Below are 27,322 nucleotides of genomic sequence, written 5' to 3'. Positions count from 1 at the left end.
CTGCCGCCCACAGATCCCCAGGTACATTCTCACTCTCCACGAACTTCTGGCCCACACGCCCCATGAACACGTGGAACGAAACAGCCTTGACTACGCCAAGTCGAAATTGGAGGAGCTGTCCAGGTGAGCCCTGTCCGCAGTGCACCTTCGCGGGGCCAGAGGGCTGTAGGTACCCCAGAGATACGGGGGTGAGGGAGGGCACAGTCCCGCCATGTCCCAAGGGTGGGGCTCTGTCCCAGGCACCCAAGACACTCAACCCATCTCCTGAGACAGCGCACTGCCAGGGACTGCCGTGCGCTCTGCCCAGATCCTGGTTCTCTGAGAACCCGTGTCTGGAGTTGAGGGTCAGGGAAGTCCTGTCATGCCCAGCTTGGAGATGGCATTTAAAGTCTCACCACTACTGCTGGATGCTGGACATGGCAGCTCACGCCTGTAATCCCAGCTACTCAGGAGGCTGAGATCTGAGGATCAAGGTTCAAAACCAGCCTGGGCAGGAAAGTTGATGAGACTCTTACCTCTAATTAATTGCCAAAAAGTGGGAAGAGGAACTATGGGAAGAGAGCAGTGTTAGAGCACCTGCCTTGAGCAAAAAGCTGAGAGACAGCGCCCAGGCTCTGAGTTCAAGCCCCAGGACCAGCACAAAAAAAGGAAAGAAAGAAGAAACCCAATTCAGATGCCCCTCTTCTAGCAGAACCAGATAACTGGTCACAGCCATGACCCAAAGGGCCACCGCTCTTATCCCAGCACCCAGTATCCCACTGAGGGGGAAACTAAGGCTCAGAGGAGCCTTGTGTCATTTGTTCACTACCACTCTGGTCAAATTCATCACAGATCCTGCTCAAGCCACGCCCCCTCTCATTTAAACCAGAAAATGTCAGGGAGAACTTTTTAAGTTCACCAGGCCTCTTGGTAGCATTCATGGCCCCATTGCAGCCATCAGTAAGCAAAAAACTTTGTGCAGCTCTTGGAGTAGACTTGGCATTTGTACAGAACTCCTCCTCCTCCCCTCACCCCCAAGTTGCTCACTGCTGTCTTAGGACCCTGGAAACCCTCCAAAGACAAATTGGGCAGCCAAAACCCTGTCCCCCCCAAACCATGCTATTTTTGACGTGAAGTTTAATGCCACCATCTCCTGGAAAGATGAGGTATTACAGAGACAAATTGAGTCAAATTGCATTATTTGGATCCCTTCCCACAAGTTGGCTGAGAGCACGCTACCCCTGAGCCATCGCCAAGGCCCACACAACACTGGACAGATAATCCATATAAAGATTGAGATGGGGAGGGGGAGTGCAAAGGCCCTGAGGCAGGAAAATGAACCTTATTCTATGGGCAGGAATAAGGTCAGTCGAAGAATGAGGGAGAGGCAAATAAAGACTCCGACCTTGCTCCAGTAGCTAGAGCTGGACCTGCTGTCTGTTCCACGGGGTTCAGAATTGGAAATCTGATAGGCCTGCTTCTCAGCGGCGACCTTCTGTTCCCTCTTTTCTGGGCTCAAGGAAGAAAAAGTCAGGTGGCACACGGGAATTGGTTAGCACAGAGTAAGCACTTAGCAGGTGCGCGCCCACCTGAGAATTCTGGGTGGGGCCCACGGCTCTGCTTCCTGTCCTGCAGGATCATGCACGATGAGGTCAGTGAGACAGAGAACATCCGGAAGAACCTGGCTATCGAGCGCATGATCATCGAGGGCTGTGAGATCCTCCTGGACACCAGTCAGACCTTCGTGAGACAAGGTGCGTGGAGCGTGCCCGCGCCCCCCACAGCCTGCCACGCCGGGAGCAGCTTGGCCGGCATGTGCCAGGCCTGCTGCAGATTTGCCCGGGCTGACGGCGGGCCCCGCAGCTTCCTGTGACTGCAGCGTTTGCCCGGGCTGTAGGTGGGCACCGTGGCTGTCATACTGTCAGGATCTGTCTTTACACAGAGGTTTGGGTCAGGTTGATTTTCACTGTTCTTTTCGGAGGGAAACATCATGCTTCATGGCCCAAACCTCATAGCTTCCATGGACCTCCTGTAAACACAGCCACGGCGCCTTGGGGGAAGAAGTAGGCCCTGAGAGATGAGGACACAGGCTGAGGAGAGGGTCTGACTCCTTCCTCTGCCCATTACTCACCCTTCTCTGGGGTTTGGGAAAGTCAGAGTCTCTTGGTTCTCCTCCAGGCCTAGCTCACCTTGGGGTCAGGGATCTGAGAGGTGAAGTGGGGCTCCACCCCTCCCCCCGCCTGTCTCAGATGTGACCTCTTTCTCAAAATGCGCTCCCCCACTACCCAAAGTGAAAACTGACCAAGGCCTGTGCAGGCCCGGGGTCCTAGAAACTGGTGCCAGCATTCATAGATGACCCCCAGCCTTCTTCAGATTCCTGGAGATACTCCAGCCAAGAGCCAACCTTGCCCATCTTCTGGCTGCTGTAAACTGCACCAGATTCTTTTTTGGGGGGGGGGTCGGGTCGTGGGGCCTGAACTCTGGGCCTGGGCGCTGTCCCTCAGCTCTTCAGCTCAAGGCTAGCGCTCTACCACTTGAGCCACAGCACCACTTCTGGCTTTTTTCTTTTTGCTTATGTGGTGCTGAGGAATCAAACCCAGGGCCTCAGGCATGCAAGGCAAGCACTCTACCACTGAGCCACCTTCCCAGCCCATGCACCAGATTCGTGTGTGTGTGTGTGTGTGTGTGTGTGCGTGCGTCTATGCATACATGCACTGATGCTTGAACTCAGGGTCTGGGCACTCTCATTCCTCCAAGGCTGATACTCTACCATTTGAGCCACAGCTCCACATAGGGTTTTTTGCAGATTAGAGATCAGAGTCTCATGTGCCTCCTCGGCCTCCGGAGTAGCGAGAATTACAGGACAAGATGCTTTCCATGCAAGTATTGTCCAGAGTGAGATAGTAGATGGGCTCCATGCTAGCTACCCGCTTTCCCCAGTGTGGCTTCCCCGTGCCCCTTCCTGAGGACACCGGCCAAGTCTAAGCTCCACAGCCAGCTGTGTTATTTAGTGGTGATGTCTGCTACGGAGGCAGGCCGAGGATGGGCTCTGCATGCAGCCAGGTCTGTGACTGACACATGCTAGCTCCTGTGACTACATGTATCTTGCTGGTCCCTCCGTGCTGTCCAGCCTCTGCCACCCCAGACCCCAGCCCAGCCTTCATTCTCACACAACGGCAGGGGAGGGGGTGGAAGGGAAAGGCAGGTCCTCAGGATCCATTTGCTTTCAAGGGCTTGACCCCTGGCTGGGAGGAAAGGCCCAGCTCCACCTTCTGCCCTGAGGAGGATGGCAGGAGCTGGGCTGGTCTAGCCCTCTGCTGCTCCCTTCACCTCCATCTTCAGGCCAGGCCAGAGCCCCAGCATCATCGTGGGAGTGAGCCTCGGGTCTCCTCTCCCGCAGGGTCCCTCATCCAGGTGCCCATGTCGGAAAAGGGCAAGATCACCAGGGGGCGCCTGGGGTCCCTGTCACTCAAGAAGGAGGGCGAGCGGCAGTGCTTCCTCTTCTCCAAACATCTCATCATCTGCACCAGAGGCTCCGGAGGGAAGCTCCACCTGACCAAGGTAGGGGGAGGGGAGAAGCGCCACCTGACCAAGGTAGGGGGAGGGGAGAAGCGCCACCTGACCAAGGTAGGGGGAGGGGAGAAGCGCCACCTGACCAAGGTAGGGGGAGGGGAGGGGAGGGTCACAGCAGGCTCCACCCTGGGGGCGGTGGACACACACACACACACACACACACACACACACACACACCCTGCTTTAACCGCACAGACTATGAGCTGGACACTGGCGGCTCATGCCTGTCATCCAAGCTGAGGCTACAGATCGGAGGATCCTCCTTCAGGGCAGAAAAGCCTGAGACTCTTTTATCTCCGATTCACCAGTAAAGAGCCAGAAGTGGAGCTGTGGCTCAAATGGGAGAGCACTAGCCTTGAGAAAGAAAAAAAAAAAAAAAAAACCATTAGGGACAGCACTCAGGCCCTGAGTTCCAGCCTCGAGACTGGCACGCTCACGCCATGCGTGCAAGTGTACACACACGGACACATAGGTGCCTGGGAAAGACCTCCCAACCCCCATCCAGTGATGGGCTGCTCTTTTTCAGAATGGAGTCATATCCCTCATTGACTGCACCTTGCTGGAAGACGCGGAGAGCACAGACGAGGAAGGTCAGTGTAGAACACCTGCACACCCACACATTCACACCCACACACACACACATTCCTGCGGAAGTCAGCTCAGCATTGGCTGCGCCTGTGTGTGTGTGCTCAAGTGTGTGCACGTGTGTGTGTGTGTGTGTGCGTGTGTGTGCGTGTGTGTTGGTAGTGGGGCTTGAACTCAGGGCCTGGAAACTGTCTCTTAGCTTTTTTACTCAAGGCTGGCATCCTACCACTTGAGTCATAGCTCCACGTCAGCTTTTTTGGTGGTTCATTGGAGATAAGAGTCTCAAGGACTTTTCCTCTGGGAGCTGGCTTTGAACCTTGATCCTCCGATCTCAGCTTCCTAAGTAGCTAGGATTACAGGAGAGAGCCATCGGCTCCAGCTCTCAGTCTCTCCATTTGTGGGTCACACAACAGTGAGTTGAGAAACAGCCCAGAGCTGGAGTCGACAGTCCACACCACTCAAGTGCACCCTTGTTGAATACAAACTTGTTAAAAAGAACCTTTAAAACTCAGGCCGTGTTTTCTCCAATAAACAGCTTACGAGGGTTTAGAGCTAGCACACTGGAGACCCTGTCTTTGATTTTCAATTCAAGGAGTAATAAAAATCCCTACAATTTACTTTTGCATTGGCGTGTTCCAGCCCAGCCCATAAAAGTTTAAGACATGGAAGTTAATTGCCAGTCTGGGCATCACCTTGGGTGCAGACCTAGAGTGTGCCCTGTGCTAGAGGATGTCAGCTAAGTCCTACCTCAAAAATCTCAGTTCCACTGGGTGGTGGCTCACAACTGTCATCCCAGCTACTCGGGAGGCTGAGATCTGAAGATTGTGGTTTAAAGCCAGCCTGGGCAGGAAAGTCCATAAGACTTATCCCCAGTGAACCAACAAAAGGTCCAGATCTGCTGCTCAAGTGGTAGAGCACTAGCCTTGAGTGAAACCACTTAGGGAGAGCCCCCTGACCCTGAGTTCAGGCCCCAGGACCAGCACAAAGGAAAATAAAGTCTTCCAATCCCCTAAGCTCCCACACTCACTCCGCTAACTTCGTGCTTTGCCACTGGAAGCCAAAGGATCCGGCCAGGACATTGAGCACTTGGATTTTAAGATCGGGGTGGAGCCAAAGGAATCCCCGCCCTTCACTGTCATCCTGGTGGCTTCTTCCAGACAAGAGAAGGCAGCATGGACAAGTGACATCAGCCAGGTGAGCAGTGTCGCTATTTCTTCAAGTACCTGAGGGTGAGGGAGGTGACAGAAAGATGACTAGGTATGCCACTCTGCTAGAAGAGACTTCCAGGCCCACAATACCAACCCAGGCCCAGCTCAACCATCTAACTGCAAAGTCCTGTGGGCCAGCTTCAGCGTATAGTCTGAGAAACCAAGCACTGGAGGCTCACACCTGTGATCCAAGCTGCTCGGGAGGCTGAGGATCACAGCTCAAAACCAGACTAGGCAGGAAAGTGCGTTAGACTCTATCCCCAATAAAACACCAGAAAGCCAGAAATGGTGCTGTGGCTCAAAGTGGTAGAGTGCTGGCCTTGAGCAAAAGCGCCCAGGGACAGCACCCAGGTTCAATCTCCGTGACCAAAAAAAATCTCAGTACAAGCCCCAGGATATTGGAATACACACAGAAAAGTCTTGAACACCACCTGCCACGGCTGTTAGATGAGACAGAAAGCTCGGAGAGAGAGCCATGCAGCTCTCCAGGGTCAAGAACAGTGTCTGACATGTTTGGGGACGGGGGGGGTGCCCGCTACCCACATTGGAGAGCGGCTCCTGGAACGGTCAAGAGGTCAGCAGACTGCAAGGGCTTCTGGGTACCAGAAGTACAAGGAGCAGGGTGCTGTCTGGGAAGGGGTCATCCCTGGTCAGGAGACCACAAGGGCTTGTGGGTACTGGAAGTGTGAGGAGCAAGGTGCTGGCTGGGAAAGGGTCATAGAACTGATGGCAGAAGCAGACTTGGAAGGAACGGGGCTGGGAATGGAACGGCTCCTCCTTCCTACTGCTCAGGGCTGGGGGAGGTCAGTCCCCATGGAACTTGGAGCACTGGTCCACTGCCCCCAAACCCCCTTGCTTGCCAGCTCCTTCCTCAGCTTTGCACCCCACTTAACAGGCTTCCCTGCCCGCCCCTCTGCCCTCCTGCTTGCCTTCCAGCCTGCCTGCCTCATCCCAAGGCCTGGAAAAGCAGGGAGGGATCAGGCTCTGGGTGTATGTGTGTGTGTCTGTGTCTGTGTCTATCTGTCTGTCTGTCTACTAGGGCTTGCACTGAGATTTTTCGCTTGAAGCTAGTGCTCTACCACTAGAGGCACACCTCCACTTCCAGCTCTTTGATGGGTAGTTGGAGATACACATCTCAGACTTTTCTGCCCAAGCTGGCTTCAAACTATAATCCTCAGATCTCAGCCTCCTGAGTAGCTAGGATTACAGCCCCAGGGACACCCCGAGTTGACTTTGCCCTGGTCCACTGGATGACACCATTGAAGCCTAAGGATCCTGTCATTCATCAGAGCCTGGGTCCCCGAACGCGGGCCTGGGTCCCAGAACGGACCCAGAGCTGTGACCCTGGCCCCTCTCCTTTCCAGTGTGTGGACAACATCCGATGTAATGGGCTCATGATGAATGCATTTGAAGAAAACTCCAAGGTCACCGTCCCACAGATGATCAAGTAAGTCCTTCTCCTGTCCTGAGCTCGCTGCGTGTGGCGTCTGTTACCGGCAGATGACCGGTGCCTGGGGCTCAGAGGACACTGGGTCTCCCTTGGGCGGGTTGAGACGTTTACTTTCTAACATGCTTGTTTTGAGTTCATGTGTGTTTGGATTAATTAATTATCTTCGTTACAGTTTGTTTCATACCTGTGGATTATTTTCTGACAGTAATAGGAGCCTGAGTTGGTGGCTCACACCTGTAATCCTAGCTACTGAGGAGGCTGAGATCTAAGGACTGCTGTTTGAAGCCACCCCAGGCTTTAAAGTCCATGAGACGCTCATCTCCAATTAACGACGACCAGAAAACCAGAAATGGAGCTGTGGCTCAAAGTGATAGAGTGCTAGCCTTGTACAAAAGAACTCAGGGACAGTGCCCAGGCCCTGAGTTCAAGCCCCAGGACCAGCTAAAAAAAAAAAGTGGTACCTAAACACAATGAAATTTTACACAGCCATTAGAAAGAGTACTATTTGCAGGGAAATGGATGGACCTAGAACAAATCACGTTAAGTTTGGTAAGTCAAGTTCAGAGATACAAAAGGTGCATGTATTCTCTCATTTGCAGAAGCTAGATCTAAACACAATAGGACATGATAAATTATATAGTATTCTAGGCATTAGCACAGAGTGAAACCAAAGGAGAACATTCTTAGGGGAGAAACAAAGGCACAATGCCTATGTATGTGTCTCTGATCATATAAAATAATATCTATGGAAATTTAAAAAAAATTGGCTGGGAATGTGGCTTGGTGGTAGAGTGCTTGCCTAGCATGCAAGAAGCCCTGGTGTTGGCAGAAAAATACTGTAGGCTGGTGCTGCTGGCTCACACCTGTAATCCTAGCTACGCAGGAGGCTGAGATCCCAGGGTCGCAGTTCAAAGCCAGACCAGGCAGGAAAGTCCATGAGACTCTTATCTCCAATAAACCACCAGAAAACCAGAAGTGGCATTGTAGTTCAAGTGGTAGAGTGCTTGCCTTGAGCTGAAGAGCTGAGGGACAGCGCGCAGGCCCAGAGTTCAGGCCCCATGACCAACCAAAAAAAAAAAAAAAAAAAAGGCTGCAGGTTTGGCCCCAGCAGGAAGAGGTAGGCTTGGAGTCACGGCCTTCCTCTGCGCATGCCCACCAACAAACCTTCCTGAGCCAGGATCCTCACTCTGCCAGGGTGAGATCATCCTGCCTTCTTGTCTTCCAGATCCTGATTCAGCATTCAAACAAAAACCACATCCTAATTGCTCAGGAGGCTGCGAGATGACAATCCTGGTTTAAAACCAGCCTAAGGCAGGAAAGTCCCTTAGACTCTTTATCTCCAGCTAGCCAGCATAAACCCAGAAGTGAAGCTGTGGCTCCAGTGGTAGGAAGCCAGTTTTGAGTGAAAAAGCTCAGAGATAGTGCCCAGGCCCTGAGTTCAAGTCCCAGGACTGGCACCAAAAATAAAATAAGCCAGAAGGAAAGATGAGATGAACTGCAAGAACCAACAGCTTGCGAGACCTGGTATACAGAGAGTACATTACAGCAGCTGTATGTGGAAGAGAAAAAAGTACAGAAAGACCAGAGGGAAGCTAAATATTCATGACACAATTAGTATCTGTGAGGTATTGGGCTCATTGAATATTCCTGGGGTGGGTGGACATGTGGGACACTGAATATTCATGAGGTCTTTCACCCTGCCAGCCAGCCATTGGTGGCTCCTGTGTTGGTCTCCCAAGAGACCATCTAACCCAGGAGAAGCAAGTTTTGGCAAAAACTACAAGTTAGGCTGGCGGATGGGCCAGTGTGGCTGGGCAGGTGCACCGTGCATCTGGCAATGCATCAGCCACACCCCCACATGTGGTCTAGCTTCTGTGCTGGGTCTTTGATGTTTACTCCATCAGCAAGCATTGGGGGGGCTGCAGGGAGAGCGAGCTGTGTCTTCCACCCCCACCCCCACTCCACCCACCTCTCCCACCACCCCACCTTCACAGTGCACTCACTAAGAGTCTGTGTGAGCATCTGTTCCGGGTCCGCGAGCCTTGCTGTACCCAGGCCATGGGGACAGACAGTCTGGTAACATCTGGTGACATTTCAAACCAGTCCCCTCGGAGCCACAGCCCCACGGAACTATTTATCACTCCTGCCCCTGAGCCTGAGTCCCTCTTCCCAGAATGCCCTGCCCAGCCAGGCTGCCTTTAAACCACGATCCTCAGATCTCAGCCTCCTGAGTAGCTGGGATGACAGGCGTGAGCCACTGGCGCCCAACTTATTCTTTTTTTTAATAGCACAATTGGAATTTCTCAAAAGTAAGTGATTTGTGAGCTGGGTGGTGAGAAATGGGGCTGTTGAGATGGGCGGGGGTGGCAAGGCGGTGGGTTTCCTGGGGTGACACAGGGGTGTTGGGTTCCCCCTGGCTTCCTGCTCTGGCTGGAGAAGGGTGCAGGACCTGAACCTGGGGAGCCGGGGAGCCCGCGCTTCCCTGGCTGTGTTCCTGTCAGCCTCCACTTGTCCTGCACAGCCCCAGCTTCAGCTCTGCTGCCTTGTCACCAGACTGTAACTAGAGGTGTTGTGTCCCCGAGTCCCAAGTGCGCTGTGCCCTCCTGCACTGGCTCTGCAGCCGTGTCACCAGCGTCCCTCAGCACTGGGATGCCCCCCCAGGCTTGGGGACTCGGGGCACACATCCTAGGTAAGCTCCTTTCCCAAGCCAGTGGTCCCCACAGATGCCAGCAAGGCAGAGTGCCACCCAGAAATTTCACCAAGAATGGCTGGGGGAGCAGGAAAGCCCAATTTACCATCAGAAGATATTTCCGTCAGAAGACACAAGAAGGAAAAGGCAGAGATCTCCAAGCCAGAGGCCTGGCAGACATTACTAAGTGAATCCCCATAGTAACCGGCCTGGCTCCTAATTAATCGATCTCATCATTCTCTGCAGCTGGATCTGGAAATAACCAGAGATCACACACACACACACACACACAGAGCTACTGGCATTCCACCCAAGTTACGAATCTCCTATTTTATACACAGGGAAGTTGAAGTTGAGAATAAGTTCATAGAATTTTGGGGTGATCAGAGGCTCAGCAGCCAACAGTGCTTTGAGGTTTGGAACAGAGAAGAGGGAAATTGGAAGAAGAGAAGCAGCGTACAGTAGCTCATACCTGTAGTCCTACCTGCTCAAGAGGCTGAGATCCAAGGTTCAAAGTTCTAAGCCAATCTGAGCAGATAAATCCATGCTGATTTATCTCCAGGTAACTAACAAAATGCCAGAAATGGAGGTACGGCTCAAATGGTAAAGCACCAGCCTTGAGAGAAGAAGCCAAATGAGAGCTTGAGACCCTGAGTTCAAGCCCCAGTCTCAGCACAAAAAAAAAAAATAGTGGGAGGGAGAAAAGGGGAAAGAGAAAGAAGAGGCAGGTTGGGAAGGGAAGCGTTTTCCCATTTTCTCTACCCCTCTGGTGACAGAAGGGACCTCCAGAGAAGGTGTTAGAATTAAATGTTGGCCAGAGGGTTCTCTGCAGCGGGGGATGCCAGGCAGCTCAGGGTGCCTTGGGGTCTGTGATGGGTGGATTCGCTCCCTCTAGACAAGCCAGCCATGCAGAAGCAGGCTGTGAGGGGCAGGGGCAGTCAGCGTGGGGACTGCCCAGCAAAGCCCTGCAGCCGTCAGCTCTGTCACAACTCAGCCCTGTAGGCCCTCTCTATCTGCAGGTGCTTTTCTGGCTTTCCTGTCACTGCTGCTTTTCCAGAACCTCTCCCATTTGAGATCTGCAGCAGACCCTCTCTGCCCATTCTGTGTTGGTGCCATTTTCTCTCACTTTAATGGCTTCCCTCCTCCCAAGTTGTCGATAATATTCTGAGCTTTGTTCAGGATAATGGAGTTTTGTTTGCTTGTTTGTTTTTATACCAGGACTTGAACTCAGGGCCTGGGAACTATCCCTGAGCTTTTGAGCTCAAGGCCAGTGTTCTACCACTTGAGCCACAGCTACACTTCCAGTTTTTTAAACCACAGATCTCAACCTCCTGCATAGTGCACATTACAGGCATGAGCCACGGTGCCCAGCAAGTTTTCTTTTTTCTTTTTCATGTTTTTCTTACCATAAAAAGAAATCTTTATCTTGCCGCTCATTGAAGACACTGATGCAGATTGGATATTGGTTCATTAACATTTTAAATACCATGAGTGTTTCCAAAGAAAGTTCTTTTTCTCTAGGGGGAATCCCGATTCTTGTGCATTCCAGTCAAGTGCTTTACTACCAAGCTACACTCCCCGTCCCCGAAGGCAGCTCTCCAGCAGCACAGGAACCAAGGCTCTTGGCTCAGCTCCTTTTGGCTCCCATCTCCTGTGGGTGGGGGAGGAGCCGGTGCACTGGAACTATGGCTCCTTTCCTACATCGCCTGTGCCCAGCTCTGTGTTTAACCCTTTAAACCCGTTTCCTCCACTCTTGAGGTAGAGCTTGTGATCCCATTCCGCTGGAGAGGAGACTGAGGCCTGTAGAACAAGGAGCCAGAAGCAGCAAAAACTGCAGAGAACCCATTTACCCTGTATTCTTCCCAGTGCACCACAGATACGGAACCTGTTGTCACCATGACAACCATGGTACCAAACCTGTTGTCACTATGACAGCTGTGGGTGCTGAATCTGTCATCACCATGGCAACCGCAGTTGCTAAACCTGTTGTCACCATGACAACTTTTCTGGGTTGAGCTCATGCTCCTGGTTGAGTGTCCTCTATTGAGCTCATTCTAATCAAAATTTCAAATTTCCCTATCAATAACACATATATTCACATATTTCTATATCCTTCAGTGATATCCCACCATAATAGAAAAGCTCTTCAGCAATTACCAAACATGAAGGATGGGGTCATTAGTGTATAAGGAATATAGCCCCAAAATAAAAAATTTTTAAAAAGAAGGATCAGGTGCTGAAGGCTCACGCCCGTCATCCTAGCTGATGCAGGAGGCTGAGATCTGAAGACCGCAGTGCAGTCAGCCCGGGCAGGAAGGTCCATGAGACTCTTTATATCTCCAGTTAACCAGCAAAAAGCCAACCATGGAGCTGTGGCTAAAGTGATAGAGCTCCTTGAGTGTAAAAGCTGAGAAGCCCTGAGTTCAACCCCCAAGTTCAACCCCCTGCCCAACACACACGAAGTCTGATAAGATGGAAAAGACATTGACTATAACCAGCCACCATGGCATACAGACTCAAATTGCAGATTGAACAACCGTGGCAGAACCAGCCGCCTCTGCCTTCAAAGAGCTGGGGAGCGAAAAGCCGCAGGGCAGGGGTGCAGTCTGCACTGAGCGCTCCCCACACCGCAGGACTCCACATGAGGGCTGGCCACTCACAGCCAAAAGCAGCAGAGTTTCACACTCAGAAAAAAAAAGTTAGAAGCTAGGTATGGTGCTGCATGCCTGTAATCCCTACACTGCAAGAGGCTGAAGCAGCTGGGGTTACATAGTATGACTGTGCGGAGGAGAGACAGAGGAGGAAGGGGGAAGGGAGGGAGGAAGGAAGGACAAGGAGAAGAGAATGGAAGGGGGGAGGAACAGACACAACACATTTCATTTGTCTGTTTACCAGCCGGTAGACATTGGAGATCTTTCTGTTTCTTGGTTTTAGTCAGTGGTAGGGCTCGAACTCAAAGCCTGGGCAACTCTCTCTGAGCTTTAGTCACTCAATGCTAGCACTCTACCACTTGAGTCACAGTGCCACTTCTGGTTTTCTGGTGGTTAAGTAGCAATAAGAGTCTCACAAAGGCTGGGAAGGTGGCTCAGTGGTAGAGTGCTTGCCTTGCATGCATGAGGTCCTGGGTTCGATTCCTCAGCACCACATAAGCAGAAAAAGCCAGAAGTGGCGCTGTGGCTCAAGTGGTGGAGCGCTAGGCTTGAGCTGAAGAGCTGAGGGACAGCGCCCAGGCCCAGAGCTCAGCCCCATGACTGGCAAAGTCACCCTTTGAAAACCTGTGCTGTCATTGTAAGACCATCCTCGGCTGTCACTGGGACAGAAATGACTCCGCCATGGCTCCGATCAGCGTCCCCTCTCCCTCCTTCCTCCTGGCTCAGGTCGGATGCCTCGTTGTATTGCGACGACGTGGACATTCGCTTCAGCAAGACCATGAACTCGTGCAAAGTCCTGCAGATTCGCTACGCCAGTGTGGAGCGGCTGCTGGAGCGGCTGACCGACCTCCGCTTCCTCAGCATCGACTTCCTCAACACCTTCCTGCACTCCTACCGCGTCTTCACCACGGCCGTGGTGGTGCTGGACAAGCTCATCACCATCTACAGGAAGCCCATCAGCGCCATCCCTGCCAGGTGGGCACTGATCAGCTCGGGGGAGGGACCCTGCTGGAGGGAGGGGGGTTGGGGACTATGACTATATCCATACAATGTGTATTTGTCTCCCTTGATCACTGTGAGAGTCAAGGATACATTATGGCTGGCCACGGTGGCTCACACCTGTCATCCTAGCTACTCAGGAAGCTGAGATCTAGAAGATCCAAGTTCAAGACCAGCCTTGGCAGAAACTTAGTGAGACCCAATCTCAACCAACAAGCTGAGCATGGTGATTTATGTTTGTGATACCAGCTACTTAGGAGGCGGTAGGTAGGAGTATAATCCAGGCCAGCCCAAAGAGAATGTGAGACCTTATCTCCAAAGGGACTGAGGCAAGTCAGGCACTAGCGGCTCACACCTGTAATTACAGCTCTCCAATGGCTGAGATAATGACGATTGAGGTTTGAAACCAGCCTGGACAGGAAATCTCCAATTAACCAGCGAAACGCAGGAAATGGAGGTATAGCTCAAGTGCTAGAGCACCTAGCTAGCAAGCATGATACTCTGAGTTCAAACTCTGTATTGCAAAAAATAAAATAACTCTGTATGGAGCTTGGGGCTCTCCCCGCCCCCAGCCCAGGCAGGCCAGGCCAGGCTGCTCCACCTCCCCCTGCGCTGGGGGGAGGAGTCTGGGGAGCACCCTTGCTCTTCTCCCCTTTCCTCTTTCCCTCCGGCCTCCTCTGGGGAGCAGAGAACCCAGCCCTATCCTTCAGTGGAAGGAAGGGAAAGAGAAAAGCAAAGGGAAAGAGCAGGCTCCGGTCACTCACGCCTGTAATCCCAGCTTCTCAGGAGACAGATCTGAGGATCATGGTTCAGAGCCATGAAAGTCTGTGAGACTCCCAGATCCAATTAACTACCAAGAAGCCAGACGTGGAGATCGTGGTTCAAGTGGTAAAGCGCCAGCCTTGAGCAGAAAAAGCTAGGCCAGAGCTCAAGGCTCTGAATTCAAGCCCTAGCACACACTGCTTAGACACAGTTTACCTGGAGAGAAAGGAGCCCTTTGGGGCGCATTGGGCCCGGCAAAGGGCGGGCAGGCCACCCTGACCTTCCAATGACATGGTAAGGACAGAACGCTGGGTTGGGAGTCGGAGGCGTTGGATGAGTGACTTCCTGTCTCTGAGCCTGCTCTGCCCTCAGGACAATTCTAAGGACGGAGAGTGTGTACAAAGATGAACTTAGCCCCCCACCCCCATCCCTGTGTAAGATGGAGGGACGGTTTGCAGATCCAGCCAGAGGGATGCAGGAAATAGAGCATCAGATAGCCCCCCCCCACAGCCACAAAAGCCACACCTCCACCCAGACCACCCAGAGCAAGATACTGCATGTAGGCCAAGCACAGAGGCGCATGCCTGTAATCCCAGCTACGCAGGAGCCTGAGATCTGGGGATCACCATTCAAAGCCAATTGGGGCAGAAAAAGCTCAAATGAACCACACAAAGAGCCAGGAATGGAGCTGTGTCTCAAGTGGTAGAGCACCAACCTTGAGCCAAAAAATAAAATGCTCAGGGAAAGCTCTCAGGTCCTGAGTTCAAGTCTCAGTACTGGCATGAAAAGAAAAGGACTGTACATAGAAAACCTTGCCCCCCCTCCAGCTCTTGGAGCACATGGCTCCTGCTCTGATCATCAGCCCCCCCCACCATTTCTGAGATCAGAGGAATGAGGGGACCCCTGCTGTCCCTGCCCCCCCCAGCCTTGGCCCAGTCAGGAAGCGGCTCAGAGACACCCAGACTTCACACTGACCACGATTTGCTTGCCTCCCTCCAGGTCTCTGGAGCTGCTGTTTGCCAGCGGCCAGAACAACAAGCTTCTGTACGGCGAGCCCCCCAAGTCCCCCCGTGCCACCCGCAAGTTCTCCTCACCCCCGCCCCTGGCCATCAGCACATCGTCGCCCAGCCGCCGCCGGCGAAAGCTGTCCCTCAACATCCCCATCATCACGGGCGGCAAGGCGCTGGACCTGGCCGCCCTCAGCTGCAGCTCCAACGGCTACACCAGCATGTACTCCGCCATGTCGCCCTTCGGCAAGGCCACGCTGGACACCAGCAAGCTCTACGTGGCCAGCAGCTTCGCCAACAAGATCCCAGACGAGGGTGACGCAGCCCCGGAGAAGCCGGAGGAGCCCTTGCCCTTCTGCAAGCAGAGTGCGTGCACACAGGGCCCGCCAGGCTGGGGCTCAGCCTTGGGGGCCTCTGGCTTGTTCTTGGGTCTTACAGACCGAGGGGGAGGACTGGGGGGGGGAGACGAGGAGGGGGGCAGCCAGGTAGGGATGGCAGAGTAACCCCACCTGGAGCTGAGCGGCCTACTTCAGCTAAACATCAGCTGTCATCCTAGCTGCTCCGGAGGCTGAGAGCTGAGGATCAAAGTTCAAACCCAAGCCCAGGCAGGAAAGTCTGTGAGGCTGTTTCTGTTGTTGTCGTAGGTCATGGGCTTGAAATCTGGGAGAGCGCTCTACCACTTGAGACACAATGCCACTTCTGGTTTTTTGGTGGTTTATTGGAGATAAGAGTCTCACGGACTTTCCTGCCCGGCCTGGCTTTGAGCGGCAATCCTCAGATCTCAGCCTCCTGAGTAGCTAGGATGACAGGCGAGAGCCACAGGCACCCGGCTTTTTTTTTTTTTAATCAGTTGTGGGGCTTGAACTCAGGGCCTGGGCCAATGTCCCTGTGCGTCTTCACTCAGGGCTAGCGCTCTACCATGTTAAATGAGCCACAGCGCCACTGCTGACTTTTTGCTGGTTCATTGGAGATGAGTCTCACAAACTTTCCTGCCTAGGCTGACTTCAAACCTCCATCCTCAGAACTTAACCTCAGTAGCTGGGATTAAAAGCATGAGCCACCAGCACCCAGCTTAGCTCTGTTTATTCTTTTTTTTTCTTTTTTCTTTTTTTGTCTGTCGTGGGGCCTGAACTCTGGGCCTGGGCACTGTCCCTCAGCTCTTCAGCTCAAGGCTAGTGCTCTACCACTTGAGCCACAGCGCCACTTCTGGTTTTCTGGTGGTTTATTGGAGATAAGAGCCTTTCCTGCCCTGGCTGGCTTTGAACCACAGTCCTCAGATCTCAGCCTCCTGAGTAACTAGGATTACAAGTATGAGCCACTGGCGCCCAGCTAGCTTTGTTCTTTTTATTTTTATTTGTTTATTTATTTTTGTCGGTTGTGGGCCTGAATCTGGGCCTGGGCGCTGTCCCTCAGCTCTTCAGTTCAAGGCGAGTGCTCTACCACTTGAGCTACAGCATCATTTCCGGTTTTCTGGTGGTTTATTGGATTGGAGTCTCACAGTCTTTCCTGCCCGGCCTGGCTTTGAACCGGGATCCTCAGATCTCAGCCTCCTGAGTAGCTAGGATGACAGGCGAGAGCCACAGGCACCCGGCTTTTTTTTTTTTTTAATCAGTTGTGGGGCTTGAACTCAGGGCCTGGGCCAATGTCCCTGTGCGTCTTCACTCAGGCTAGCGCTCTACCATGTTAAATGAGCCACAGCGCCACTGCTGACTTTTTGCTGGTTCATTGGAAGTAAGAGTTTTTTTTTGGGGGGGGGTCTAGTCGTGGGGCCTGAACTCTGGGCCTGGGCGCTGTCCCTCAGCTCTTCAGCTCAAGGCTAGCGCTCTACCACTTGAGCCACAGCGCCACTTCCGGCTTTTTTCTTTTTGCTTATGTGGTGCTGAGGAATCAAACCCAGGGCCTCATGCATGCAAGGCAAGCGCTCTACCACTGGACCACCTTTCCAGCCCCAAGTCTGTAACTTTTCTTTTTTTTACCAGTCCTGGGCTTGAACCAGGACCTGGGCACTGTCCCTGAGCTGCTTTTGCTCAAGGCTAACACTCTACCACTTAAGCCACAGCACTACTTCAAGCTTTTTCTGTATGTGTGGTACAGAGGAATCAAACCCAGGGCTTCATGCATGCTAGGCAAGCAGTCTACCAGTAAGCCACCTTCCCAGCCCTCTGTGAGACTCTTATCTCCAATTAACCAGAAAAAAGACAGAAGTGGAGGTGTGGTTCAAGTGATAGAGTGCCAATCTTGAGAGGAAAAAATGTTGGGGGAGAGCTCAAGGCTCTGAGTTCAAGTCCTAGTACCAACACAAAGGAAGAAAGGAAAGGAGGGAGGGCAGAAAGAAGAGAGAGAGAAAAAGGAAAATCCAGAGAAGTCCAGCTACCGCAAACGCCCTGTTGGAGAGTCACCGGGTGCTGGGTGATGTGAAGGTTCTGATAAGGCCTGTGACAAACCCAGCCATACAGCATCCTTCATTCAGGATGACCCTACTAACTGCTCCACCTCGCCATGAGGCATTATAGGCAGGAATGCTCAGATCCAAGAATAATTAAGAATGGAAATCTCTGTCTTTCCTCCCAGACTCCGAAGTCTCTGTAAGAGAAGAGTCAGACGGTGACCAGAACCAGAGCGATGAAGGGGACGCCGAGACATCGCCGACTAAGTCTCCCACAACACCCAAATCCATCAAAAGCAAAAACTCTTCAGGTGCGGGTTAGGATTCCCGGGGGAGAGGGGGTCAGGTTGGCCCTGGCGGCTGCATGTAGTTTGGGGTGTTTTGTCTTGTACTGATTTCTAGAGCTTGAACTCAGGGCCTTGCACTCTCCCTTGGCTTTTCCACTCAAGGAAAGCCACACATCTGCTTCTGGCTTTTTGCTGGTTAACTGGGCCAGTCTGAGCTAGCTTCGAACTGTGATCCTCAGATCTTACCCTCCTGAGCAGCCTGGGTTCCAGGTGTGAGCCACCAGGGCCCGGCTCTGTGCATTTGATGAGTGACTTCCACGTTAGGGACAATTCCACCGTTTCACAACCGAGAGGCTGTGGGTGCTGGAATGTAGGCTAGGTGGATTCTGTTTTTCTTCTGGACTTAATGAAGCCACCCACCATTGGCTGGAGTACAGCTCAGCCACTGATTCACTGGCAGGGTACAGCACCCATGTCTTCCTCCTGGGAAAACTGGAGCAGTTGTGTTTCCTGGGATGTGTGTGTGTGTGTGTGTGTGTGTGTGGTGTGTGTGCTGGTACTGGGGCTTGAATCCAGGGCCTGGGTGCTGCCGCTTGGTTTTTTTCACTCAAGACTGGTGCTCTACCACTTGGGTCACATCCCCACTTCTGGTTTTTTGCTGGTCCGTTGGAGATAAGAGTCTCACAAACTTCCCTGCCTGGGCTGGCTTCCAACCACTGATCGTCAGATCTGTCTTCTGGTAGCTAGGATGGCAGGCATGAGCCACTAGTGCCTAGCTTTTCAGAATCTTGATAGAATGCAGGTTGTAATCCAGGGTTTCCTCTGGCTGCAGACATTCTCTGATGCCCAGCTACAGCCTTTTTCTTAACAGGTTCATAGAGAGCCCAGGGGCTGAGCATGTAGCTCAGAAGTAGAGCGCTTGTTTCCCCACGTGCAAGGGCTCAGGTTCAGTCCTCACCATGCAAAAAAGAAAAGAAATGCTCTGAGAAGTGGTGACACTGTCAACCCCATATCCCAGATTTAGTCCTGAGGGGCCTCAAAACCAACCTAGCTGGGTATCAATGGCTCACACCTGTCATCCTAGTTAGTCAGGAGGCTGAGAATTGAGGATAGTGGTTTGAAGCCAGCCCAGGCAGGAAAGTCTGTGAGACTCTAATGAACTACCAAAAAAGCTAGAAGTGGAGCTGTGGCTCAAGTAGTAGAGCGTTAGCCTTGAGTGAAAAAGCTCAGGGACAGTGCCCAGGTTCTGAGTTCAAGCCCTACCACTAAAAAAAAAAAAAAAAAAATGGCTAGCCTGAGGCAGGGCCCTGGTGGCTCACACCTGTAATCCTAGCTACTTAGGAGGCTCAGATAGGAGGATCACAACTCAAAGCCAGCCGTGAAACTCTTATCGCCAATAAACCACCAGAAAACTGGAAGTGGTGCTGTGGTTCAAGTGGTAAGAGTGCTCGCCTTGAGCTGAAGAGCTGAGGACAGTACCCAGACCCAGAGTTCAAGCCCCATGACTGACACACACACAAAGCCAGCCTGGTCCCTGGTGCCCATAGTATACCACCTGCCATCAGAAGGGCTCTGAGACCCCAAAGGTAGGAGAGCTCAGAGGGCCCTGAATCCCAGGACAGCCCTACTGGCCTCATGCTTCCTTCCCTGGGCCCCAGCCCCACATACTGGGGTCAGCCCAAGGCCCAGACCCCCAGCTATCCAGGAAGTAGTGGTAACCTGTTTCTAGAGAGTAACTATTGGGTGCCCTCAAGCCAGAAAATAGCCTGTCAACCAGGCACCCATAGCTCCCACCTGTAAGCCCAGCAACTCGGGAGGCTGAGATCTCAGAATGGAAGTTTGAGGCCAGCCCAGGCTGAAATGTCCATAAAAGATTCTTACCTCCAGTTAACCACCGGAAAAACCAGAAGTGGAGCTGTGACTCAGAATGATCAGAGGACAGGCCGGGCGCCAATGGCTCACGCCCATGATTCTAGCTATTCAAGAAGCTGAGATCTGAGTATCCCAGCTCAAAGCAAGCTCGGTCAGGAAAGTTCATGAACCTTTGTCTCCAATAAATTACAAAAAAAGCCAGAAGTGGAGTTGTTATTAAAGTGGGTAGGGCGCTAGCCTTGAGCAACAGAAGCTAGGGACAGTGTGCAGGTCCTGAGTTCAAGCCCCATGACTGGCAAAATTAAAAAAAAAAAGTTTCTGGGGTCACCTCTAATATTGTCAACATTTTTATTATTGTCACTGTTATTGCTATTAATAACATAACAAGACATCTATACAGCTTTTCATCGGATACATACTACTTTCGCGGATGCCAGCTCCTTTCAGCGTTACATCCACCATTGGAAATGGCATTCCCCCTATTATCCAAGGACTAAGGAGACTTGGAGAGGTTAAGTGGCTAGCCCAAGTTCACACAGCCCGTGCGGCATAGGGAAGAATTTCCATGCAGGTGGATGGATGGTGAGTGGCAATGTGCTCACAGACTCTGTGCGTGCTGATGAGACAGGAGAAGCTCAGGATGCCGCCCGGGAACACAGGACCTAGAGAGCCGACAAGGGCCGGATCAAGAGCCACAGAGAGACCAAGAGTCTGGCATAACAGCACCCTTCCCAGCCACCGCTCTACCAAGCACCCTCGGGTGCTGGTGTAGGCTGCACACGTCCTGCTTTTGTTTTTGCCAGTCCTGGGCCTTGAACTCAGGGCCTCTTGCTGTCCCTTAGCTGTTTGTTGTTATTGTTTATTGAATGCGGTCGTGGAGCTTGAACTCAGGGCCTAGGTGCAGTCCCTGAGCTTGTTTTGCTTAAGGCTAGCGTTCTACCACTTGAACCACAGCTCCACTTCTGGCTTTTTTTGGTGGCTCATTAGAGCTAAGAGTCTCACAGATGTTCCTTCCCGGGCGGACTTCAAACCGCCATTCTCAGATCTCAGCTGCCTGAGTAGCGAGGATGGCAGGCGTGAGCCCCCAGTGCTCATGTGGGCCCGGCTTTGTGCCTGCCCGAGGGATGGGCCAGGGAATGGCTGAAGGCCGGTGCCCTCCTCTCTGCAGAGTTCCTCCTCTTTTCCTACAACAATGGGGTGGTGATGACCTCGTGTCGGGAGCTGGACAGCAACCGCAGCGCCCTCTCCGCTGCCTCTGCTTTCGCCATAGCCACCGCGGGAGCCAACGAGGGCACCCCGAACAAGGAGAAGTACCGCCGGGTGTCGCTGGCCAGCACAGGTACGCGCGTCCCTGCTCACAGAGCCTCCAGGCGCAGACCCCAGGGCACTGGTGTGGGGAACCCCCGGGGCCCATGACGGCCCTGCATTGGGTATTTACTACACTGGGGATTTGGGCACCAGTGGCTCACACCTGTATCCCGGCTTCTCAGGAGGCTGTGGTCTGAGGATCATGGTTCAAGGCCAGCCCAGGAAGGACAATCTGAGACTTCCAATTAACCACCAAAAAAGAGCTAGAGTTGGGGGTGGGGGAGGCTCCTGGTTCATTGGGTCTGGGAGCTGAACCTAGACAGGAGTTCCCCGTTCCATGTAGTAATCTGTCCCCCCGCCACCCCTCATCCCCTGGCAGGCTTTCCCCCTGACCAGCGCAATGGGGATAAGGAGTTCGTGATCCGCCGGGCAGCCACAAACCGCGTGCTCAATGTGCTGCGCCACTGGGTCTCCAAGCACTCACAGGTGGGTGAGACCCCAGCTCACACCCAGCCCCGCCAGGTGGGCTTCAGGGGCCCTACAGGGTAACCATGAACAACAAAGGGGGTCCAACAGAAGAAGCCCAGGGGCAGCACCGCACCCTGCCCCATGAGAGAGTCAAGGACAGTCACCCCACCTGGGGTCACCCCACCTCTGGTGGCCTGGGGCACAGCAGCTGAGGAATGGCCCTTAGTTGTGCCCCAAGGGTCTCATACCTCAAAGTCTCAAAGTAAGCTGGGCACTGGTGGTGACCTCTGTAATCTCAGCTACTCAGGAGGCTGAGATCTGAGGATCGCAGTTTGAAGCCAGCCTGGGCAGGAAAATCCATGAGACTCTTAGCTCTACTGAGCCATCAGACAGCCAAAGTGGAGCTGTGTCTTTATTGGTAGAGCACCAGCCTTCAGCAAAAAAAAAAAAATCTTGGGGACAGCATGCAGGCCCTGAGCTCAAGCTCCAGGACTGGCCTCAAAAAAAAAAAAAAAAAAAAAAAAGGCCTACCTTGGCCAGGCCTGACTCAGTGTGTGAGGAAACAGGACAGCCACACTGGCGTAGAAACACAAGCAGTTGCCCCCGCCTGCTGCCAGGCCCAGAGCATTGTCGGATGGCTCGGACATACTAGCCTGAGCCCCATCCCCTCTTCCACAGGACTTTGAAACCAATGAGGAGCTCAAGTGTAAGGTGATCGGCTTCCTGGAAGAGGTCATGCATGATCCCGAACTCCTGACCCAGGAGCGGAAGGCAGCGGCCAACATCATCAGGTAAGAAGGGTGTAGACCCCAGCTCCATGAGGCCCGCAGGGCCCGGGGCAGAGACAGGAGGAGGGGTTGCTCAGGATGATGTGTCAGAGGAGAGATGACACAAGAACACGAGTGACCAGTCCATCTGTCCATCCCCCACCAGACCTTGATTTCCTTAAGGCCTAAGCCTCACTGCTGGTCTGAGTGCCTCAGTGAACAAGAACGGAATAAAATTACAATTGAGTCTCCTGTGGCTAGTGTACACCAGCCACCGTGTTTCTCACTGTAGAAAGTTCTGGTGCAGCCAGGTGCCAGTGGCTCACACCTGTAATCCCAGCCCCTCAGGAGGCTGAGATCTGAGGATCGCAGTTCCATGCCAGCCCAGGCAGGAAAGCCCATGAAACTCCTATCTCCAATGAACTTCCAAAAAGCCCAGAAATGGAGGTGTGGATCAAGTGGTAGAGCATCAGCCTTAAGCAGAAATGCTCAGGGACAGCGTCCAAGCCCTGAGGTCTAGCCCCAAAACAGGCACTTAAAGAAACAAGCCTGGCACCAGTGGCTCATGCCTGTAATCCTAGCTACTCAGGCTGAGATCTGAGGATCACAGTTCAAAGCCAGCCCAGCAAAGGAAAGTCCGTGAGAGACTCTTATCTCCAATAAACCGCCAGAAAACCAGAAGTGTCTCTATGGCTCAAGTGGTAGAGCCCTATCCTTGAGCTGAAGAGCTCAGGGACAGCAGGCCCAGAGTTCAAGCCCCACGATCCACCAAAAAAAAAAAAAAAAAAGATATAGCTACAATACTCTATTAACAAAAATTAAGCCAGATACCAGTGGCTCCTGTCTATAATCCTAGCTACTCAGGAGGCTGAGATCTGAGGATCACAGTTCAAAGCTAGCCTGGGCAGGAACATCTGTGAGACTCTTCCATCCAATTAACCACCAGAAAACTGAAGTGACACTGTGGCTCATATAGTAGACCACGAGCCTTGAGCTGAAGAGCTCAGGGACAGCATCCAGGCCCAGAGTTCAAGATCCACGACCAACTAAAAGAAAAAGAAAAGAGAGTGGGGCTGGAGGAGAGCCAGTCTGCTCCAGCCCTCAGGTGCACCTGTGCCCAGGCTGTCACCATGTATATGTGTCCCTGCAGCCAGGGCCACCCTCTACCCACCCCTGCCGCACCCCAGGCCTGGCCCTGCTCCTCAGCCTCCTCAGCGCAGAGCGCATGGCTCTAAGTCCCCTCACAGCAGCAGGAGGCCCGATTGTCAAGGGTCCACCGTGGCTTCTCACCACATCCCCCCTCCCCCACCCCTGCACACACGGTGAAGCACCTGCTTCCAGTCCCACCTCTGGCCACCCTTGGGCCATCTCCACTTCTCTGTGTTCCTCTGCTGGGACCAAGGCTCAGCCTCCAGCAGCCTCCAGCCATGCTGCTGCCCAAGCCTGGAGCAGCCACACGCATGCAGGATGGCCTGCTACCTACGCAGCCAGACCCATGGGCAAATCAGACACGGCTCTGCCCTCCATACCCCCACCCAGCTATCCTAGGGTCAGGAGGACCATAAAGAACGGATCAGTGAAGAAGGGAGAGGAGAGGAGCTCTGAGGTGTGTGTCTGTGTGTCTGTGTCTGTCTGTCTGTCTGTCTGTCTGTCCCAGAGTTCGAACTCAGGGCTTGGGTGCTGTCCCTTAGCTTTTTCACTTAAGGCTGGCATTCTACCCCTTGAGCCACAGTTCCATTTCCAGCTTTCTGCCGGTTCATTGGCCCTAAGAGTCTCACCGATGTTCCTGCCCAGGCTGGCTTCAAACCACGATCCTCAGATCTCAGCCTCCTGAGTAGCTAGGATGACAGGCGTGGGAGCCCCCAGACGCCCTGGGGTGGCGAGACCACCATGCTCTGTGTGCCTGGGCTGGGGAGGGAGGGGCGTCTGAGGTTGGGCCAAGGTTCACCTGTCTCCTTTTCTGCAGGACTCTGACACAGGAGGAGCCAGGGGACAACCAGATCACATTGGAGGAGATCACACAGATGGTGAGCAGAACGGTTCCACCTTCACCCCACCCATGACCCACGGATTCATCACTGCCCATGGCCACGTGCCACAGCACAGGGAATTCCCATACAGTTCTGGAGATTGGGAGTGGGGCAGGAAGGAGGCGGCGGGGTCTTGAGCTCTCGGGAGGCTGGGAGCAGGGAAGGGAGGACCCTTCTTCACCTCCCCCCACTTCTGATGGTCCCATCCTCCCCCCACCCCGCTCAGCTCACGGTTACATACATACACCACTGCAGTCTCTGCCGCCATGATTGCAAGGCCGTTTCCTCCCTGTGTCTGTCTGTCTGTCTGTCTCTGTGGCCACGTGTCTCTTTCTCATCAAGACCCAAGTCAGATTAGATTAGAGCCAACCCAGCACCCCATCTTCACTTTATTAGAACAACAGTCTATTTCCACATAAGACCACATTAACAAGCACCCAAGGTTGGGATATTTTGGGGGATGCCAGTCCTAGGGTCTGAACTCAGGGTCTAGACACTGTCCCTGAGCCTTTTTGCTCAAGGCTAGCGCTCTACCACTTGACCCACAGTGCCCCTTGCAGCTTTTTGGTGGGTCATTGGAGGTAAGCGTCCTACGGATTTTCCTGCCCAGCTGGCTTCAGACCTCAATCCTCAGATCTCAGCCTCCTGAGTAGCTGGGATGACAGGCGTGAACCAACCAACCTGGCTCCCCAGTATTCTTATCAGCAATGCTCCATTATCTCCCATTGTTACAGATGGGAAAACTGAGGCTGGGAGCTGATGTTACCGGCCAGGGCTGTGCAAGGGAGGTAACAGTGCAGAGCCCAGCAGAGCCCCTTCCCCACCACCCTGTCCTGGACTGAGCCCCGTGGGTGGCGGAAACAGCCACGAGTAATGAATGGCCGCCTCCACGCCCTTCCAGAGCCCGACGAGGACCTGCCTCCCCAAGTTGCTGTTTGTACCCCCAGAATATCCCACTGAGCCATATAGTGCTCTCAGCCCTGCATCGCGGTGCCAGAAGCACAAGACAGACTCACTCTAGCTAGGCGCTGGTGGCTCACGCCTGTAATCCCAGCTACTCAGGAGGCTGAGATCTGAGGATCACAGTTCAAAGCCATCCTGGGCAGGAAAGCCCATAAGACTCTTATCTCCCATGAACCACCAGAAAAATGGAAGTCGGGCTGTGATTCAATGTGGTAGAGCACTAGCCTTGAGCAAAAGAGCTCAAGGACAGCCCCGGGCCTCAAGTTTGAACCCCACAATCAACTAAAAGGAGAAAGGAGCAGGAGGGGTTTTTGCTCCCTTGTGAACAGTTGGAAGTCCTTCCAAAGCTGACCCCGACCCTGGCCAGGTCCCCAGAGCTTGCCAAGGGCAGACAGCCCCGGGGAAAGGCCAGTGCCCTCAGCAGAAAGAAAGGCCTCTTAGGAAAGATGGCAGAAGTTGCCAACTCTGATCCTTGCTTCCCGAGTCCCCCTCTCCATGGTCCAGACCCAAAGCCCCCAGACGGTCCTGGCCCAGAGCTCGTGTAGTCTCTGGAATGCTGGATCGCACCTCCAGGCTGTCAGCCTGGATTCCCCCTGAGCCATCCTGGGTCGCGCCCAGGGCTCTCAGGCCCTTCTTTCCCAGAAACAGCAACTCCAGAGGTCTGGCTGCAAACTCAACCTGGGGAGGGTGGTGGGACTCCATCCCCCACACCCAGGCCCCGCATGTACTCAGCCAGGAAACATTCTCCAGCACATCCAACCCCACACCCAGGAGCCACCCCCACCCCTATCCCGGCCTTTGCTGTGTCCACACCACAGCACACAGGGCCTCCACCTCTGTGCCTCTGAGAAGCTGGGCTCCGGAATCCACATCCAGGGCCTAGGAGGCGATTGGCCCTCACTGTTGGCAGATAAACTAAGAAAGAGGGGGAAAATAGCTTGGAGGGGCACCCTGCCCTGCCCCCCCGGGTATGGGTGGACCACAGTTCCCTTGGTTTTGCAGGAAAGAGGGCTTGTTTCTTGATTTTGTGTGTGTGTGTGTGTGTGTGTGTGTGCCCAACCTGGGGCCTGGAAACTCTCCCTGAGCTTTTGTGCTCAAAGCTAGTGCTCTACCACTTGAGCCACAGCTCCACGTCTGGCTTTTTGCTAGTTCGTTGGGCATAAAAGTCTCACAGACTTTCCTGTCCCATCTGGCTTCAAATTGTGATCCTCAGAGCTCAGCCATGTAAGTAGCTGGGATTACAGGCCTGAGCACCGAGGCCTTACTTCCCCTGTGATCAGTGCGGAGGGCGCACTTGGGCAGCTAGTGGGCCAGCAATAGGTTCATACAGGCTGGGTGGAGTGACAGGAGAAAGTGGAAGTCCTGATAGGGTAGGCAGGTCCCACTCTAAGTTACTCCTGCTGCATGGTGGCCTGTCCTGATTGGTCACAAGAGTATGGGGGCTCCTTGTTCCTGACTCCTTCCTCAGTGGACCAGCACAGCTGTCCCTGTCCCCTTCATTCTCCCCTCCAGCCCCCTCCCCTGATCCAGCAGATCAAGGCAGCCTCCCTGCATCTGCCCCTCATCCAACCCTGCCTGGCTAAGGTTTCCCTGAGGGTCAGGCGCCAGTGGCTCACACCTGTCAGCCCAGCTACTCAGGAGGCTGAGATCTGAGGATTGAGGTTCCGAGCCAACCCAGGCAGGAAGGTCCATGAGACTCTTATCTCGAATGAACCACCAGGAAACCAGAAGTGGATCTGTGACTCAAAGTGATAGAGCGCTAACCTTCAGTGATAAAGCTCAGGGACAGTGCCCAGGACTGACAAAAGAAAAAAAAGGACTAGGTGCTGAATACCCTTAGAGACCATGTCCACAGCTGACCCTGGGTTCTGGGACATGGCAGCAAAGCACTGGAGCCAGATGCTTGTCTTCAGAGCCCAGGAGAGGAGTATTGTCCCAAGAGCTAAACACACCTGCTGATGACTCAAAAGGAAATTACAATGTTGAACATGGTGGCACACACCTGTAGTACCAGCTAGCTATTCAGGAGGATGGGGAATCCAAGGCTGTCCCAGACAGGGCAAAAGTGAGACTTTATTTGAAAAATAAAGTGACCAAGTGCCAGTGGCTCACACATGTCATCCTGTCTACTCAGGAGGCTGAGAACTGAGGATCACTATTCGAAGCCAGTCCATGGGATTCTTATATCCTGTTAATCACAGAAAAGGCCAGAAGTGGGGCTATAACTCAAGTGGGAGAGCGCTAACCTTGAGCAAAAGGAACTCAGGGACCGTGCCCAGGCCCAGAGTTCAAGGCCCAGGACCAGCAATAGATAAATAAATAAATACGCCGGGCGCCA

The 27,322-nt window shown here is 53.3% G+C and overlaps 1 protein-coding gene across 1 annotated transcript in view; it reads left to right on the top strand.

The window, feature by feature from the left end:
• Positions 1-27,322, top strand: part of Rasgrf1 (Ras protein-specific guanine nucleotide-releasing factor 1) — an 84,538-nt gene that overhangs the window by 41,185 nt on the left and 16,031 nt on the right. Inside the window, exons 8-21 of the mRNA XM_013011956.1 lie at positions 14-123; positions 1,615-1,733; positions 3,380-3,540; positions 4,079-4,142; positions 5,195-5,331; positions 6,710-6,792; positions 12,862-13,110; positions 14,896-15,269; positions 17,475-17,600; positions 20,617-20,787; positions 21,136-21,242; positions 21,903-22,015; positions 23,958-24,018; positions 26,497-26,585. Coding sequence (XP_012867410.1) covers positions 14-123; positions 1,615-1,733; positions 3,380-3,540; positions 4,079-4,142; positions 5,195-5,331; positions 6,710-6,792; positions 12,862-13,110; positions 14,896-15,269; positions 17,475-17,600; positions 20,617-20,787; positions 21,136-21,242; positions 21,903-22,015; positions 23,958-24,018; positions 26,497-26,585 — 1,964 coding nt within the window. The remainder of the gene's footprint in view (positions 1-13; positions 124-1,614; positions 1,734-3,379; positions 3,541-4,078; positions 4,143-5,194; positions 5,332-6,709; positions 6,793-12,861; positions 13,111-14,895; positions 15,270-17,474; positions 17,601-20,616; positions 20,788-21,135; positions 21,243-21,902; positions 22,016-23,957; positions 24,019-26,496; positions 26,586-27,322) is intronic.

Source organism: Dipodomys ordii, unplaced genomic scaffold (genome assembly GCF_000151885.1).
Source record: "Dipodomys ordii isolate 6190 unplaced genomic scaffold, Dord_2.0 Scaffold15, whole genome shotgun sequence".
Lineage (NCBI taxonomy): Eukaryota > Metazoa > Chordata > Mammalia > Rodentia > Heteromyidae > Dipodomys > Dipodomys ordii.
This window is presented reverse-complemented; position numbering and strand designations above follow the sequence as displayed.